The sequence below is a fragment of the Primulina huaijiensis genome, chromosome 2, assembly GCF_012295235.1.
Source record: "Primulina huaijiensis isolate GDHJ02 chromosome 2, ASM1229523v2, whole genome shotgun sequence".
Lineage (NCBI taxonomy): Eukaryota > Viridiplantae > Streptophyta > Magnoliopsida > Lamiales > Gesneriaceae > Primulina > Primulina huaijiensis.
Genome location: NC_133307.1, coordinates 3396412 through 3413158, shown reverse-complemented (window position 1 = coordinate 3413158; position 16747 = coordinate 3396412). Strand labels below are relative to the sequence as shown.

General features: G+C 34.2%; 2 protein-coding genes across 5 annotated transcripts; both read right to left on the bottom strand.

Moving 5' to 3' along the window:
- Nucleotides 1–400: 400 nt before the first annotated feature.
- On the bottom strand, nt 401–3740 carry LOC140964445 (15-cis-zeta-carotene isomerase, chloroplastic). Of its 2 annotated transcripts, XR_012172887.1 has the most exons (5): nt 3236–3740; nt 2572–2718; nt 2234–2443; nt 476–1005; nt 401–442 (listed from the first exon to the last, which is right to left on the bottom strand). XR_012172887.1 is itself a non-coding variant. In XM_073424253.1 (4 exons), the coding sequence occupies exons 1-4, from the start codon at nt 3632–3634 to the stop codon at nt 670–672; spliced, it is 1092 nt and encodes a 363-aa protein (XP_073280354.1). In that variant the 5' UTR covers nt 3635–3740; the 3' UTR covers nt 401–669. The 2 variants fall into 2 exon arrangements, 1 of the variants encoding a protein (XP_073280354.1); XM_073424253.1 differs by having other exon boundaries at nt 401–1005.
- A 3191-nt stretch (nt 3741–6931) lies between these two features.
- Nucleotides 6932–15902, bottom strand: LOC140964434 (clathrin interactor EPSIN 3-like). 3 transcript variants are annotated; one of them, XM_073424223.1, is made up of 14 exons: nt 15602–15901; nt 14570–14660; nt 14204–14255; nt 13465–13544; nt 13304–13382; nt 12993–13076; nt 12759–12904; nt 11440–11814; nt 10419–10460; nt 10216–10323; nt 9930–10132; nt 8713–8900; nt 7610–8429; nt 6932–7526 (listed from the first exon to the last, which is right to left on the bottom strand). In XM_073424223.1, the coding sequence occupies exons 2-14, from the start codon at nt 14602–14604 to the stop codon at nt 7099–7101; spliced, it is 2640 nt and encodes an 879-aa protein (XP_073280324.1). In that variant the 5' UTR covers nt 14605–14660; nt 15602–15901; the 3' UTR covers nt 6932–7098. The 3 variants fall into 3 exon arrangements, with proteins under 3 accessions (XP_073280324.1, XP_073280334.1, XP_073280343.1); XM_073424233.1 differs by having other exon boundaries at nt 9930–10126; XM_073424242.1 differs by lacking the exon at nt 10216–10323 and having other exon boundaries at nt 9930–10126; nt 15602–15902.
- Between the last annotated feature and the right edge of the window lie 845 nt (nt 15903–16747).

Genomic DNA, 16747 nt, shown 5'->3' with positions numbered 1-16747 from the left:
ATTATTTATAATATTGATATATTTATTAATATTTCACCAAGTTTTTTTTACTAGAATTAAACGAGTCAGATTTGAAATCTTTGGAATTGAAATTATGAAGTAAATTTTTCATTCATAAAATAACAATAAATTTCAAAGTCTTAGTTCATGTAGATTTTTGAAATCCACTCTTTCAATTTCTTTGCTATCGTTAAGTCTAAAGAATTTCTAATATTATATAAAAACTCTAAAATTTTATATCAGTCATTCAAATTTGAGGATGATACGTACTGAAAAGATTCTACGAAAAGATCGCGACGAACATGTTTGAAGGTTTACGAGTTTAAGTTAGTTTAAAACGAGATTACGTAAAGTTGTTTTATAATAATTTTAATTATAACAACTCAATTAGCATATTAAATAGCACATAAAATTTAAGAGTAAATTGAAAAATTCTCAAGTTCTCAAAATCACAAACATTAATAGTTCTCTAGACCATACTAGTTCAATATTTAGAATATTGTGTATAATATTAATACCACCTATAGTCCAAAGGCATCAAAATTTAAAGCTTTCACAAAAGCATAAATGGATTCCTCCTATAACCATCTCTTCCACCAGTTGTTGCTTCATTAACATACCACAAATTCTCGATTATAAACACTCAAATGTAAGAGAAACAGTATGAAGTTACCAGTGAAGTCGAAAACTGGCAGCTTGCATAAGTGGGTGAGCAAAATATGCCCCCAAGGTCAAAGCTGTGATCGAAAGATACGGCAACCGCAGAAACTCCTTATAGTAGTCCTTGGGAAGCTTTTGTCGACCTTCAAGAATAGCAGCAAATGGAGTAATACTAGTTCTGCTCTTTAAAACTTCAAAAGCTTCACCATACCGAATGGCTAATCTTCGATCTCCATTCCAAACACCGAATAAGTGGTGCGCGATCAGACCTACAGAGGCTGCTAATGCAACTGAATTCCCAATCCAGATTGTGTGAGCTATGCACCAAATTACCTGTCCAACCATCTGGGAAAAAAATTTGAGTACATTACTGTAACTTAGGATTATTTTCGTTTCGGATTAAAAATTGTTATATAATAAAGATGAACAAAGCAGATATTATATGAAAAAATTGCACGAGACTTGACCAGGATCATGCTGGAATTTGAAATGCTCATTTTCTTCTTTTTCCAGATTTGATTCTTTCAAACCAGTAAAGGAAGATTAACAAATGAACAGAACACAAGATAGCATGATGTTTCGATGGCAACACCAGCTTTTGATTGTTGCTTGAGAATTCAATTGAAACAAAATACTAGCAGTTTAATATGTTGAACTTAAGATGCTATTGACACTCATAAGAAAATGTTGACGAGTTGTTAAAAACTCCATGAAATAAATGATTAAGACACTTACAGTATCAAAAAAACAAAAGGATGAAAACCGAGTAGAATTTTAACCACTTTTTTACTCGAGCACAATCTCGATTTTTTTTAGTTTGCTCGAAGCTCTTATAATGAATTAATATAGGTTTGAATTCCACATTTCTTAAAGTTTGCATTCAAACTCGAAGCTTTTATTTCAAACTTAATTATCAAACTTCATCACACAAATGCTCAATAATTTGTTTAGTGTTGAATATATTTAACAAAAAAATAAAAAAAATATATTAAAGCTCGCAATCTATCTAATAATATATAACAATCAAACTTGGCTCGAAAACATATTCGAGTCAAACTTGAATTTTCTACAATTCCAAATAAATAATCAAAGATAGCTCGAAAAGCTAGCAAGCTGGATTGTGGCCCTGCATGTACAGCAGCACCCATACAAGTATTAATAATCAAATCCCGAGCTTTTCTAATTCGTAGGAAAACACATCAGCAGCATAAAACCAGACAACAGATTTTTCACAATCCCATATCACGATAAAATACATTATCCTAATAATGACATTCACATGTGCCTTCATATGAATGACAGTTCTGAGAGACAGATTATACAACATAGCCGTGTTTAGGATCATCAACATAATACTTGTTTCCCTACTTCCGCGGATAACACTGTTAATTTGCACCAATAACACCATATATAACTTTAGCACATTTAAAGATGAATTTATAAACAGTAAAATTAAGTAGTTTGAGGACGATTGAGAAGATAAATTGATGGGAAAAAATCATCTTTTTGAATTAGAGAATGCTGACAATAACAATAAGGTTATACTAGTTAAGTATAAACATGAAATGCGGACCTGTGGGTGCCTTGTAATTCTCATAATTCCAGTTTCCCAAAGATGCATTTTGGGCTTATCAACTGCTGCAACCTCTAACAAATTGAACGTCGATGGATAAAGGAAAAAGAAAGAAATAAAATTTGACAACCAAAGAATTTCATGAAGTCCAGGAGCATCCTGCACTTGCCACAACTGCACGCCATCGTATCTGTGATTGATGAAATATACCTATCCAAACCACATAATTAATAAATATCGTAAAACCAGCATTTCATCCTGTGTTCAATAGACATGCCACATATATATTTATCATTATTCGAGAAAAATAAACTTCCAAACAAACGATCAGAACTCACCACGGTACTAACTGCTAATGGAAGAGATAAACCAGCAAATAATACACGGAATGCTCGTTCTCCTATGAGTTTCTCACCTGTATCTCTAACACTGGCTAAGCCACTATGGACAATGGCAAAAATGAAAGTAAGAGCTAACATGACAACCTGAAAGAAAAACAAAAGGAAAAAAAACAGTAAGCTCCACAATCATAAGCAACTATATCCTGCTGTAGAAGTTCTAGAAAACGGAAGGAGAAAAGGGTAAACCTGTATTATAACTATTAGCAATGAAAGAGTGTAGAAAACGCTTTAAATGGACTGCAACTTACCATGAACCAATCAGCCTGGTATCCTCGACCATTAATTTTAATATTTAAAAAAAAAGGAAATTGTCGACAAAGATAATCAAATAGAAAACCATAGTAAGAGGTCAAAGTTCAAGGATTCTTAAAATGTTTTGGATTCCTTCAGCTCCTTGTTGACATGGGATTTCGAGATCATACTGGTTGTCAAGATGATCTTAGTGAACAAGGCTTAAAAGCAACTATCCCCTGATTTTACATGCTAATAGGTTTTACTATCCAACAACTTCATTTTCTTATTTTTGTTTGGGACAAAGTAAACGAATTTTTGGCAGTAATTGACAAAAACAAAATAAAGAAAAAAACAAAACAGGGCAAACCTCAGGGCTGTCGGAAATGCCGGAAACAGCATCAACGAAGGGCTTACCAAAGCCGGTGGAATTGTCAATCCAAGCAAAGTTAAGAACATATAGAACGACACCCAAAACCCCAGAGAAATAAAGCCAAGACGAAATTTTCTGTTTGGACAACAAGAATTCAGCAGAATCTTCCCCTAACAAATCAGGGGCAGGGGAAGAAGCATCGGTTCCTTCCTGTTCCAGGACTCGTACGAAAGATTTCTTGGTGTAAAAATTAAGGGACTTGGGTGACAAGGTTTGGAAAAGGTTGGGTTTGTGTCGAGACAGAGAAAAGGGATGCTGAAACTGGAGAATCTTGGTGTACTGGGGAGGACGAAGAGGAACAGAGTGAGGGTGGGTGAGAAGAACAGAGTTCGCCATTAACGGATTCCAGGAAGGTGAAGCCTATGCAATAGTAGAAGGTATCCAGATGGTGGAAATGCTTTCCAACCATGGTTTTGGAGGCTAGCCTAGCACTACCGGTAAGAAACGGAAAATATTATTCAATATATTTTTATCTTGGGTTTTTCAGATATATAAATAAATAAATTAGAAGGTGTGGTTTCTCTTTTTATTTTTTGTTTATTAAATCAAAGGTTAAATTGGAGAAAATTCTTCAATCAAAATTTCAAGTTGGGATTCAGTCTTTTAAGACATAAAAAATTAGTTTGCACTCCCAGATTTTGACAAAAGTTATAAAAAAAAAAACATCTTTGATTTTATTCTAGATCAGAAATTGTAGAGTTTGCATTGAAATCACTTACATACTAACATTTTTCTCTGTATATTTGTTGATACATAAGTAGTCTAAAAATATCTCTATTCTAAATTATATGAAATTAATATTTATTAATAATTTAATTTTATTAAATCCTACTCATCTCCATTCGCCTTCCCATTATTACCTTAATGTTCGTAATATTTACAATTTTTTTAATGTATAACATTATGATAGTGATTTTCTATGAATTTGTTATCGATATATAAATTAATGTAATTAAATTTAAATTTAAAATTAAAATAATAAATAGTTTGATTGAGTTGAGTACTCTATAATAATCCTATTAAACTAACATAGAAAATAACTTCAAGAAACTCATTAACATGACAAATTATAAAATAAACAAAATGATAAAATAGTAAATTTACAAATAAAAGTGTCATTGTTTCATAGATATTCCATTTATTTTATAAAAAAACACACAAAAGAAAAATTATGAAATAATAACCTCACAAATGGATGTCATATATTAAATGTTTGTATGTAAGATATTGACAATCATAGAAAAGATTAGTCTGTAAGATCTTCAAGACCTTGTAGAGTTTGCAAACCTCAGGGACGTAGATCTAAAATGAAATCAACAATAGGAAATGAACAACCTCTAATTAGCAAGTTGTCTCCTCATGAACCACCAAGGGAGGAAAGTGAGGATCTTGTAATAAAAATATGGGAGGAACCCAAACAAATTTTCAGACTGATGGAGAATTATACCTAGCTGTAACAATGTCAAGAAGGAAACAAATTCCTTTGCACATCATTGTAAGGTAATGCTTAACCTTGATGTATTGGGCTTCAAAAATAGATATCTCGTAAATAATTGGACACGGCTATGAGAATCGCAGCAAGAACACTTGATCTCGACAAAAAAATATTCATTAAACTATTAGAAATGAGTCTGATTGGATCAGTCAAAATCGCATGGGATATGACTTCAGCTAAAACCAAAGAATCGGTCATAGTCAGAGAATCTCTTGGCGAGATAGCCGAAAAAATGGCTACCATGTTTAAAGAATTAATTGATTCACCAATGATATTGATATATGCGATAAACGAATATGTAATCTTAAAAACCTAGTACTGAAAATCACCTCAGGAAATCTCTGTTCAAAAAAAAATTGTATGAGTAATTTATCCAAAAATTGCCTACAACATGGCAGATCAAGACTTCAGTCAAGCCTTGACGTTGCATCAAAAATTCAAGAAAAAAATAATGATGAAAGAAAGAAATAGATCATATTCTATTACCTATTAAATTTCATAAGTTTTATATAATATACATCATTCATACTTTATTATTCAAAATTAGTTTATAGAAATTCCAGAAATATTCGAAAAAGTTGCTCAGAAAATTTATCCAGAAATAATCAAATTTTCTTTAATACATGAAACAAATATCTAGATCTAAGACAAACTGATTCTAAATAAAAACCAAAGCCTTGGACTAGAAACACAAAAAACTAACTTTCCAAGGACATGAACAAGTTATAGATGTGGAAAAACACATGTCCAATAAATCCAACATATAACAAAAAACTTTTCAACAATAGGAAAGATTAGATATCCAAAAGGATGAAAGGAAATTGAAATAGTATTTGATATTACAAGATAAAGAAATCAATTTCTTTGTAATAACATATAATATTTGGAATATGTTCTTATGATAGAAACTTACCAAGAGATGATAAACATTGGTGAATTGGAAGTTCATATCAAAAAAATTCTAAGAAAAGAATCAGATCAATTGGTTATTGGACTATAGTTTCTCGAGAAACACAAACTTTGGAAACCTTATAGACAATGGAATGGAATTCATGACAGAAGAAATGATGTGAAAAATTAAATGACCATGAGTCCATTTCCGATACACATCTCAATATGAATGTTATATGAAAAATATAAAGCAAAATATTTGCCTGTTTATATTGATTTGGGGACTGGAATCTGTACAGCAAAACAAAGAGCTTTTACAAAAAATTGAAGGAAAAATTTCCTCAAATAGCTGGACAAGATTTTTCATGCAAAGGGATTAAGAAAGTAGAAATCTTAATCAGAGGTGCATGACAAACACCTTAGTACAAGATAAAAACAGCACTGGTTTATTTTTGTAACGACCATGGGCTATCCCGATCTTGGGCTCCCTCGGGGGCCTTGTCCCGTCTTGGGTTCCCACTGAGGCTTTTTCCCTCACGGGCTTTTCACATGCGTCATTACTTATAGGACTCTCCACATCATGTTGGTGGAGTGATACTTCCCCAAGTTGTAAATCATGTACCGATTTACCAATTTATAAATAGTTCACATATCAATTCAGAATTTTACAATAATAGTTCATGTATCAATTCCATTACTGCAAAATACATCAATCAATATCGTGTCACCAGATTTGGAAAAAGGTCGCGGTATTGCATTTCATTCAAAAAGCCACTCACTTCTTTCCATATACTATAATTGCATAATCCTCGGATCACCGAATTGTAACTAATAACATTTGTGCAAATACCTTTCTCAATCATCATCTGGGATAGGAGTTGGAGAGCATCATCTACCATTTCATATTTGCATAGGCTCTCTATTATTGCGGATAAACATCGTTTTTGTAGTTCCCCTTTTCCAATGAACCAAAGCCGTTTGTTACAACAAAAAATGTGACTTCATCTTCGAAAACCTCCAACGCTTCATGAACCTTATCAACTAAAAAGAGCCCTTTAATGAGGCTGCTAAAGGTGCCTATGTTTGGTTCATAACCAAGCTTGAAGAAGCTACCCAAGATTGAGAGCCCAAAACCTGCTCCATTCGCAGAAAACAAATGTTCAAGCAAAACAAGATTGGGATATTCCTACTTTTGAAATGTGGAAGGTGGGTGGGAGCACAAAATGTGACCCCAAAAATGGCAACAAAAAAAAACAATAAAAAATTTAATAAATGAATAAATGTACACACAGCCAACCAGAGAAAATACAAGCGAACCAAAAACATGTATATATAGTTTACAACATTTTTGTCAACAAACAGTTGGCAAATTTACCTTCTCAACTCTCACTGGTTCAATTGTGGCTCAAAATTACTAGTACCCACCCCCATATGGTCTTTGACTATAATTACCAGTTCCCATCACGGGATTATAGCTTCCGGGCACTGTGGATGCAGAAGGAAATCCTGCTTGCTGTTGCATAGGTATTCCTTGGGCCATGCCGACTTTCATTTCCCGCACCATCGGTTGGCTTACTTGATAGCTTCCTGCAATACCCATGCCAGCACCTCGAACGCCGCTCGTATTAATATTTACACCCGAAGCCACGAGGTTTGGTGAAGGCCTTGGGGCGCCCGCGCTTGCACCAGCACCAGCTCGACCCATACCAGATCCAGATCCCATGGCCTTACCCATAGTTGTGGTAGATGCTACTGAAGCTGTCATAGGTTTTTCCATCCTCTTGTCCTTCCGATTTAGGGCATCAAAATCAACTCCGATGTCAGCTAGTGGGTTTGTTTTAGCTACACAGGAAAATATTTAGATGAGCTGAGTGGTGTTATAAAGAAACACATAATAAGCCATTACTAAAATTAGAAATACTCACATCCAGATATATTCAAATTGACCAGTCCCCGGCTCAGAGTGTCAGCCCAAACAGTGGATTTTGTCTCGAACTTGTCCTTTGCTGGTTGAGGAACCACAGCAGAAAACCCTCTAGAAGCTGGCGTAGATGGCATACTTGGCCGCGCTTGAGGCGCTGGAGGACCAAATTGTGAAGCTCCAGGAACTGCAGAACCTATTTGTGAATGTAAATTGTGCTGCACGGGGGTTCTACTAGCACTAGGAGGAACTATGTTGGCAGTGTCTGGACCTGTAGATACCATTTGTGACTGGTAAGACCCATAGAAGTTTGGATTTGGAGTATATGACTGTACAGACTGACCACCAACAGGAGCCTGAAAACCAGCCTGTGAAGAAGCCATTTGAGCTGGAAACTTTGCAGGGTACGTGGGTTGAACACTCTGAGGAGCACTCATCAGTAATTGAGGAGGATGACTTGTTTGTGATGAAGACTGGCCAAGTTGAGTGGGAAAACCTGAAGTGGCAACAGATGACGACACGGATGGGGGAAGAATATCTGCTAATATATCATCATCTTGGTTGAAGGTAGACAAATCCTGCTGCACAGACTGCTGGTTCCGAGGATGAGGTTGTACACCAGAAGGATCAGATGGCACGTAATTCAAATCATATGTAACCGGAAATTCAGTCTCTGCCTTTTGAGGAACTGGTTGCACACCTGAGATTAGACTGGGGTTGAAATTGAAAGAATTTGTGGTTGTAGCCTGGTGTCGTTGACCTTCTACACTATACGTCGAAGGGATAGCTTTAAAAGGACCATCCCCAAATGGATCAGCAAAAAGCTGCAAAAAGGTTACACGTGTAACTAAAGACACAAGAAAGAGAGAACGAGGAACAAAATAACCCTGTGAAAAAGCAACTTATTTTGTATTCCCACTCTGGTATAAACGTTAGCTACAGTGAAAATGGCTAAATACAATGCTTACTTTCCAACTTTTTGTACATACCCAAAAAATCTTCATTAATGAATAAAGAACCGACCTTTCCCAATATAGCAAATATAGAAAATTAGAAGGGGATAACAAATGTTACCATTCCATGAAAACACAACAGAAGATAAACTACCTGATCCGTGATAGAAGAAGCTGACGGCATGGCAGCAAATGTGGCTTCAGAAGTGAAGGTTTCCCTGGACTTTACTTCAGAGGTCATGGTAGATTGAGTAACAGGAACAAGAGCCAATGAAGCTAGTAAATCCATTTTTGTATCAGCAGAAGTCGCGGAACCAATAACATTTGAACTAGTTGAGGCAGCTATGGAAAGATTTAAATAAATGAGTGTTAAAATTTCTGGCAGAGTATAGAAATAATAACTCAATAACAGAAAATAAATTATACCAGAAACCACACTGACAATCATGTTTGAACAAGTTATATGATTTTAATGAAAAGACCAAGACAATTAATAAACGTGTTTTCCAGAGTTGGAAGGTTGTGACAGAATGATAACTTCCAAACCACCACCACAATATCATGATAACTTAGCTCGACCAAGTACTGTTCCATACTACAACGGCTTCAGCATTGAAAGCCCAAATTTCCCACAGCTTTCACTTGAAAAGTAGCTCACAAAACAAGTATCAAAGATGTGCTTGAATGAAATTCACAAAATTTTACGCAGAACTGATTGGTCAGGTAGAGTTTTCCATAAATCACTCAACTCAATGTTGATTAAAAATCAGTATTTGAAGCATCATTCCCGATAATATATCATGTGATAAACTTTCCCTTCCTTTGCCATTTCATTGGAAACCAAAAACAAAATCACATGAAATAGTACATAACTGTAAAAGAAGCCAACAAATTAGAGTTATTATCAGAAAACTCTGCTTCTAAATATCTTAAATTTACATAGCAGAACTTATATTAATGCTTTCAAGACTGCAAATAGCTCTCCAAACTCGGTAAGTGTTGATGGTTTGTAAAACCCAAATGCTCGAGAAAATAATTTTAAATAGTCTCCTATATTATGCATAAGATGCTAACTTTATATTCGATATAAAAAAATTAAAAAAGAGTAGATCAATGGACATAGGTACAAAATTCATTCAGTCTCTAATTCTGACTTATCACAGCAGATTATAATCATTGAGGTGATTGATTTGCGAATGTCGCAAGGAGAACAAATGTAGATTATGATACAAAATGGTAAAGAGGCATTGCCTCTTTTACCACTCATATATAAAAGCGCGTCAATCCACTAATGTGAACAAATTACCAAGTAATTCTAAAGCAACAAAATGAACTAACAACAAACAATTCCTGGGCTTCAAGTTACTTTACCGGAAAATGAACCACGTGGATCAAATTCATCAAAGCCATCCACCTCTTTCTCACTGTCCGGAAAGGTAGCTCCTGCAGCTAGAGTGGGTGGTGAAGCAGGGGCTGGTAATGGGGCAGCTACAGTTGCATGGCTGGGACTAGCCACTATAGAAGGAGAGGATGCTCTCGGGCCAGAAGCCATCGAATTTTCCCAATCCCTGCCACTGATGAAAAGTTAGGGAGACTAAGCCAATTCAGAAACATCTAATGGAAGACAGATGATTAATACAAGCCTGGTTGATGTTACCTCTCACTATTAGTTGGAATGTGTGTAGCATTAACGGCCTCCTCATAACTAGGGGGAACATTGATGTTTTGCTCAGAATATCTACGGCCAAGCCTCTTCTCCGTAGTACTATGTGATTATTAAACAATTACATAAATTAGACTTATATTTGTTTCAAAAGGCAAGCACATAAGCCATAATCCAAACAATCACTTTTAAAGTACCTTCCATCTTGAGATTGATCATCAGCTTTGGCACCACTTCCTCTGCATTATAGAAAAACTTTAACACCTTCCAAATCTAATTATAGTAGTTTAACCAAAATGTGCAATAACGTTTAAGAAACAGAACATGGTTCACAGTAAGTATAATTCAAAATATATCAGAAAAAGTTGGGCTAAATAAATATCATTTTAGGATCACGTGAAGAAAATAAATTTGGCATCCTCAAATTTCAGTACAACCAGTTTAAAAGCCAACATTGCTCATATAAGATTGAAATATTAACCATTTCAAACTCGACCCTCAAATTATGGTGTTAACATAGTAAATAAGATTTATTCACAAAGAAAAAAATGTGAGTACTCTGGAATTCTAAAAACATGATGGGAGCTGCTTCAAAAGCGTCATTATTTTCGTATTTCTCTTTCTTTCTTTGCTAAAATATTACAACCATTATTATATCTAGTGGTATAGGACACAGGAGGTAACCCTTGAGGGTTTTAATCTGGCGAAAGATCCCACTTAGTTAATTAAATCAACAAATACGTTATCGATATTTCTTAAGAGAGTTGTGAATTTTTTTCCTTTCGGGGACTCTAAATAGAATTTGCTGCACGATTTTATAATGGAGTCATACTGAGGCTTTACTAGAAATTTAGTTTTGAACCATTCAAAGTGTATGCCGCAATTCCAGTTACTGGAGTGAATCTATGAAATCAAATTCTACAAAAATCGATTTTCAGAATTAGAAATCTAGGCAGGCAAGTAAAGTCATGTTATATAAATTTTATAACGCTAAAATATCATACTTGAAGCAATGCTTTCCAGTGAAGGACCATTGTATATTAGCCCAGTTAGTGATGGCACGTCCTAAACAATTCACCACATACATTTTAAAACAACACGACTTTTCCCTACAGTAAAACAAACCATCATGACCATATTGTATTCTGGAAGTAAAACCATTTCTGAAAAATAAACTACATGATTTGAATATGCTTTCAGAAGACAAAATAAACAAACCTGGAAGAATACTGGCCATCATCATCATAAGAACGGTCCCTGCCTGGATCAGCACTTCTACTTCTTGACCCATAAGCATATTCGTCAACCCTTTGACCTCTTCCTTGATAGTCATCATCCCTAAAGCCGTCTCGATTATAGCGATCCTCGTAATCCCTACCATACCTGTCCCCTTCACGACCATATGAGCCTCCATAATTAGCCTCCCTATCATCGCCATACCGAAAATCTCTCTCTCCCCCATATCCACTGCGGTCATCGTCTCTGTATCCATATCGACTTTCATAGCGATCATCGTCGTATTTATCTCCATATCCTCCTGAGCGTGAGAAAGAACCAGGCCGATACATATTATCCATTGATGAGTTGCGGTACCTGTTGAAACATTAATTTAACAACATACTAGAATATGTAAAAGATAAAATATATCTGGTTTGCTAATTGCAAAGGCCCAAGCATGTTATACTTGCAAAAAGTAAGGCAATAGAAAAATAGGGAAACTTTGAACAGTCCAACCGGAAGATTAAATCTCAACACATGAACTGTATAAAACATAGAAAAAATTGGCCCAACAATTCATCACCCTGAGGTAAAAGATTCCACTCAGTTAATTTAGTACTAACCTGAGTAAAATGATTCAGATGAAAACAATCAAAATAATTGCAACTGTGAGTATGACTAATCAAAGGCCATGGTTAAAAACCATAAACACGTAAACTTGAAACTAGATAGTAATAGATACAGTAAGTTGCAGTGGCACCAACTTCGTCATAATAATCTATACTTACTACAAGCTCCACTGATAGAATATTTGGTAACCATACAGCAAATAGTTATGCCCGACCAGAGACTGCTCGTATACATTTGTATTTGCTATAAGATGTGTATTAGAAGGATGTCTAATATTTAATTTATACACTTTAAACTTATTAATGATTTTCATTTTTTATAGAAAAAAGTAATACCATAAGTGGAAATCATCTAGAAACTTATTTAATAAAGGTATGGTGATGTCAAAGCATAGGTATGGTGATGTCCAAGCATAAGCATGTAATTTCACAAGAAAATCAGTCAATTTCTATGCATAGACAATTAAGAGGATCTGAAGATCCACAATAACGTGAACTCATGAAAGTTTTAAACACGGAAAAAATTATGATAAAGGCAGAGCTCAAACACAATTCAGCAAATCAAGATCTGATTTCAAAAAACTAAATATAAAAAAGATCAGAAATGAAGCAAATCAACCACAACAATAGTCATGAGTCAAAGTACTAGCAAACAAATGGCAAGCAATCACAAAGCCTTGAAACACCTACTTGTCTCTGTTCGCAGCAGCCTTTTGACGAACCTCTTGTATTCGTTCCTTGTCATTTACAAGAGCCACAATACTCTGAGATTTCTTTCTTACATTGTTTCCCTGGTCTCTCCCACTGGAATCAATATATTGAAAATCGGACAATGTCTACCAGAAAAAGAAAATATGTCAAACTCCAGCAGAAAGCCTGTTTTGTAAGAACATCTAAAGAAAAACGGAAGACGAAGAAACTAACTGATATCTGATAAGCATGCTCTCTAATCTCATCAATGACACGCTCCGACCCGTGCGCTACCAAGTACTCCAAAACAGTTAAACCCTGGACAAAATATTTGCATGGTCAAAACATAACAGAAAGCACCTTAATAAGATGCAATGGCATAAAGCATAATATGGAGTAAACCCGAACGCAAGAGAGAATAACTAATTAACTTGANTAATCTTTTCTGATATGTGTGTGTGTGTGTGTGTGTGTGTGTGTGTGTTCTAGTATCTAAGAGAACAAGATATTACATAATTTGGAATTCTCGCGCAAGGAAAACAAACCTTGTATACATGCCGCCAATTTTTTCCAGTATCATTAATTCGTTTCCATATGATTCCCATGATCATCTGATACTCATGACTGGAAGAAGTATAAAAAAATAAGAACTTTCTAATAAAAATAACATTGCAAAGTACTACAAGTCAGTCATTTTTAGACTCACTAGTTTCTTGTCGCCTGTGCAATATCAGCTAGAAGCGATCCATGAGGACCCCAGGGTTCATTGCTAGTTGCATCTAGAACCTGAAAACAAAAACCTAAAGCTTAAAACCTTTTTGGCTCAACTCATAAGTCGCATAAAACATCTTATTAGATGCTTGGAACCTTTTGTGAATCCTGCAGGTGTTGGGTAAAACTTTTTTTTGAAAAAAAAGATCTTAAATATTTTAAAATAAGCTGTGAAAGGCCAATAAGATCTTCTTTTAAGAAAGTAAGACAATACCGACTTAAGATCATATAAACTTTATTCTAATTCTAAGTAATTAAAATCACGAATCTGCAGTACTTGCACTTATATCCCAAATTGTTTTCAAATCCATTTTCTCTCCCTATTTTGTCCTCTCCCACACTCATTTGATTTTATTCTCTTCTTTTCCGATTTTTTAAACGCTAACTTATTTTATCCAAACTCAAAGGCTTTAAGATGTTAGTTTAAAACAAGAGATAAGAGGTTATAAATTACTAAAACATGTTATTAATTCTAAAAAAATATTATAAGATGCATAACTCATGCATAACAAAGCAAGCTATAAAAATGATAAGAAAGAAATAAACAACAACATGTGGAACATTCTACTAATATCTTGTTATTTCCTGCCCATGGGCATAACACATCATTGTACCTAACAATAAAATCAACATGTAAGAAAAATATATTAATTGAAAGGAAAAGATGTAATCACCTTTTGTTCGATTGAAGGGACTTTAAGAACTTTCTTATTAACCTCTCTCTTACTGCAAGCCATCAAACATTCATAAGAAATAGATATGTAAACCAAAATAGGATATAAGATCAAACCATTGGAAACAATCCATGCAAAATACAAACATAAAACTAAGCAGAGAAACACAAAAAAGAAAAACAAGACTCATCCATGGATTGCAATTTTCATTCAAATAAATAATTTTTAATTATCTAAATAACTTTTAATTATCAAAAAACACCTGTGAAGAATGGAGGCCTCCATAACACGTGCAGCAAAAATATTAAATGCACAATGAAAAATTCACTTTTGGAAAGAAATTATAGCTAAAAAGTAAATCCTTACATATCACGAACAGTTTGATCAAAAGCCTTCTTCATTTCAGCCTAGACTCGGGAGGCTAAATCAGAAAAAACTTCTCAAAATGTAGCACAATCTGTCAAATAATAGAGAAGAATGATCATCTACAAGGAGTGCAGGTCATTCCCGCTTATCAGATTCATGTCATCATCAAATCACGGCAACAGCTTTTACCTTTGCAATTATACTCTTCAATTCATTGGGATATGTTCAATCATAAAATGTGTAAGTAAACAAGAAATTATCAATCATAAAAAGTACAACAAGTCCAGCAAATGATAAAGTCTCGAAAAACTAAGAGGTGGCTTAGGCATGAATGGCTTGAACTTTGTAATTGAAACTATATATACTTCAAGACAGGCTTTAAATATAAGAAGAGACTTCGTCAATTCGAATTCTACATGCCTAATTTTATGAAACCAGAACACTAGAATACATCAATTGTCCCACCAAAAAGAAGCATCATACAAGACCCAAAAAGTATCCCAAAGAGTAAACTTCCTGCAACCTCAAATTCCCATTTATATATTGATAAAATTAAAACCCAACAAAAAGCTGGGCCTTCCAAACAAATTTTAAAAGCTTAATGTCAGAAAGGTAGGGAAAAGGGTGGTTGAATTTCATAAATTGGCAGCAGAAAGCAGATCTAGACAAACCAAGAAACAACATATCACACCAATTACCATATGATTGAAACAAAAATCATTGATAGAAACAAAAATCATTGATAGAACAAACACATCAACTGTTTTTTAAAAAAATAAAGGCACAACCACCCAAGACCCACTAAAAAAATTCCGAAGCAATCTTTTTGCAACCCCGATACTACCACCATCTAAATATCAATAACAACTAAAACCCAACAGAAAGAGTTCTTCAAAACACAACCGTCAGAAATGTACGGGAAACAATTTAGGCAAAAGAGTAGCTGAATTCTCATACATAGGCAGTAGAATTAGATCTAAACAAAATCAAGAAACTTATGATCCCAACAAAATTTCAAGAACTAGTTAATACCCAATGAAACTTAGAGCTTCGTCCACCAACAGACCAGATCTAGGACAGAAGAAAAGGGGCAGAAACGAGGTTGATGCCTGTCGCTACAGAAATAAAATCGCGGATAAAAGCGAAAAGAGAAGAACAATTGAATAAAGGGTCTTCGGAAGAAGCAGAAAATTCAACAAGAAATGGTAAAAGCTGGTGGAAATTATACGTAGGAACCCATAAATATTGAACAATAATTTGGATTCGTTGAATACGGGTGAATGGATCAAGGCATCAAACTTAAACATGTCTAGCGATGAGTTCGCTTCGCATTAATTTAATGTCAAAGTTAGGAGGATTGTCAAATAGTCATCTCCATCACAAAAACCAATAATATTAATAATATTAATTAATTACGGTTATTTTTTTATTATACATATAAATATAGAGTAGGTCTCTTGTGAGACGGTCTCACGAATCTTTATCTGTGAGACGGGTCAACCCTACCGATATTCAAAGTAATACTTTTAGCATAAAAAATAATATTTTTTCAGGAATGACCCAGATAAGAGATCCATCTCATAAAATACGACTCGTGAGATCGTTTCACACAAGTTTTTATCATAAATATAATTGTCGTGTCGTGAATAAAAATCTTTTTTTTGTGAGACCTACGGTCTCTGTTAGTCCGACTCCAAAATTATAAATTTATTTGAACATTCACATCGTTTTCTAATGAGACTGTTTTCTTGAGATAATAATTTATTTTAACATCTTTAGCTAATTTAATAATAATAATAATTAAAATAACAAAATATGAAATTGAGGTGATTAAAAATTACAGGAAGGTATGGAAGATTATCATTTTTTCTTTTTATTTTTTCTTTTTATACAATATCATTCATTTCACCGTACATATAAATTATGTTATGGCATAATACATTATTGTTACATAATGGATTCTACGTGTATTCTATATTAGAACCATGCAATTTTAATTTACTTAAAAAAAAAAAGCATGCAATTTAATTATATATAACACGTGAATCTACCTGTCTCACTGATATATATTTCTGAGACTTTTTCATATAAGGAGTAGGTCTCTTGTGAGACGGTCTCATGAATCTTTATCTGTGAGACGGGTCAACCCTACCGATATTCGCAATAAAAAATAATCAT

Bases quoted from the DNA above. Each gene is read 5' to 3' on its own strand.
- LOC140964445 (XM_073424253.1), bottom strand. From the start codon at position 3,634: ATGGCGAACTCTGTTCTTCTCACCCACCCTCACTCTGTTCCTCTTCGT. The intron at 2,719-3,235 runs GTTTGCCCTGTT...TTTTTCTTTCAG, and splicing joins GCATTTCCGACAGCCCTGAG to GTTGTCATGTTAGCTCTTAC. The intron at 1,006-2,233 runs GTCCGCATTTCA...TTTTTTTCCCAG, and splicing joins GAATTACAAGGCACCCACAG to ATGGTTGGACAGGTAATTTG.
- LOC140964434 (XM_073424223.1), bottom strand. From the start codon at position 14,604: ATGAAGAAGGCTTTTGATCAAACTGTTCGTGATAT. The intron at 13,383-13,464 runs GTGAGTCTAAAA...TACTTCTTCCAG, and splicing joins GCACAGGCGACAAGAAACTA to TCATGAGTATCAGATGATCA. The intron at 7,527-7,609 runs GTGAGTATTTCT...TTTCCTGTGTAG, and splicing joins CAATTTGAATATATCTGGAT to CTAAAACAAACCCACTAGCT.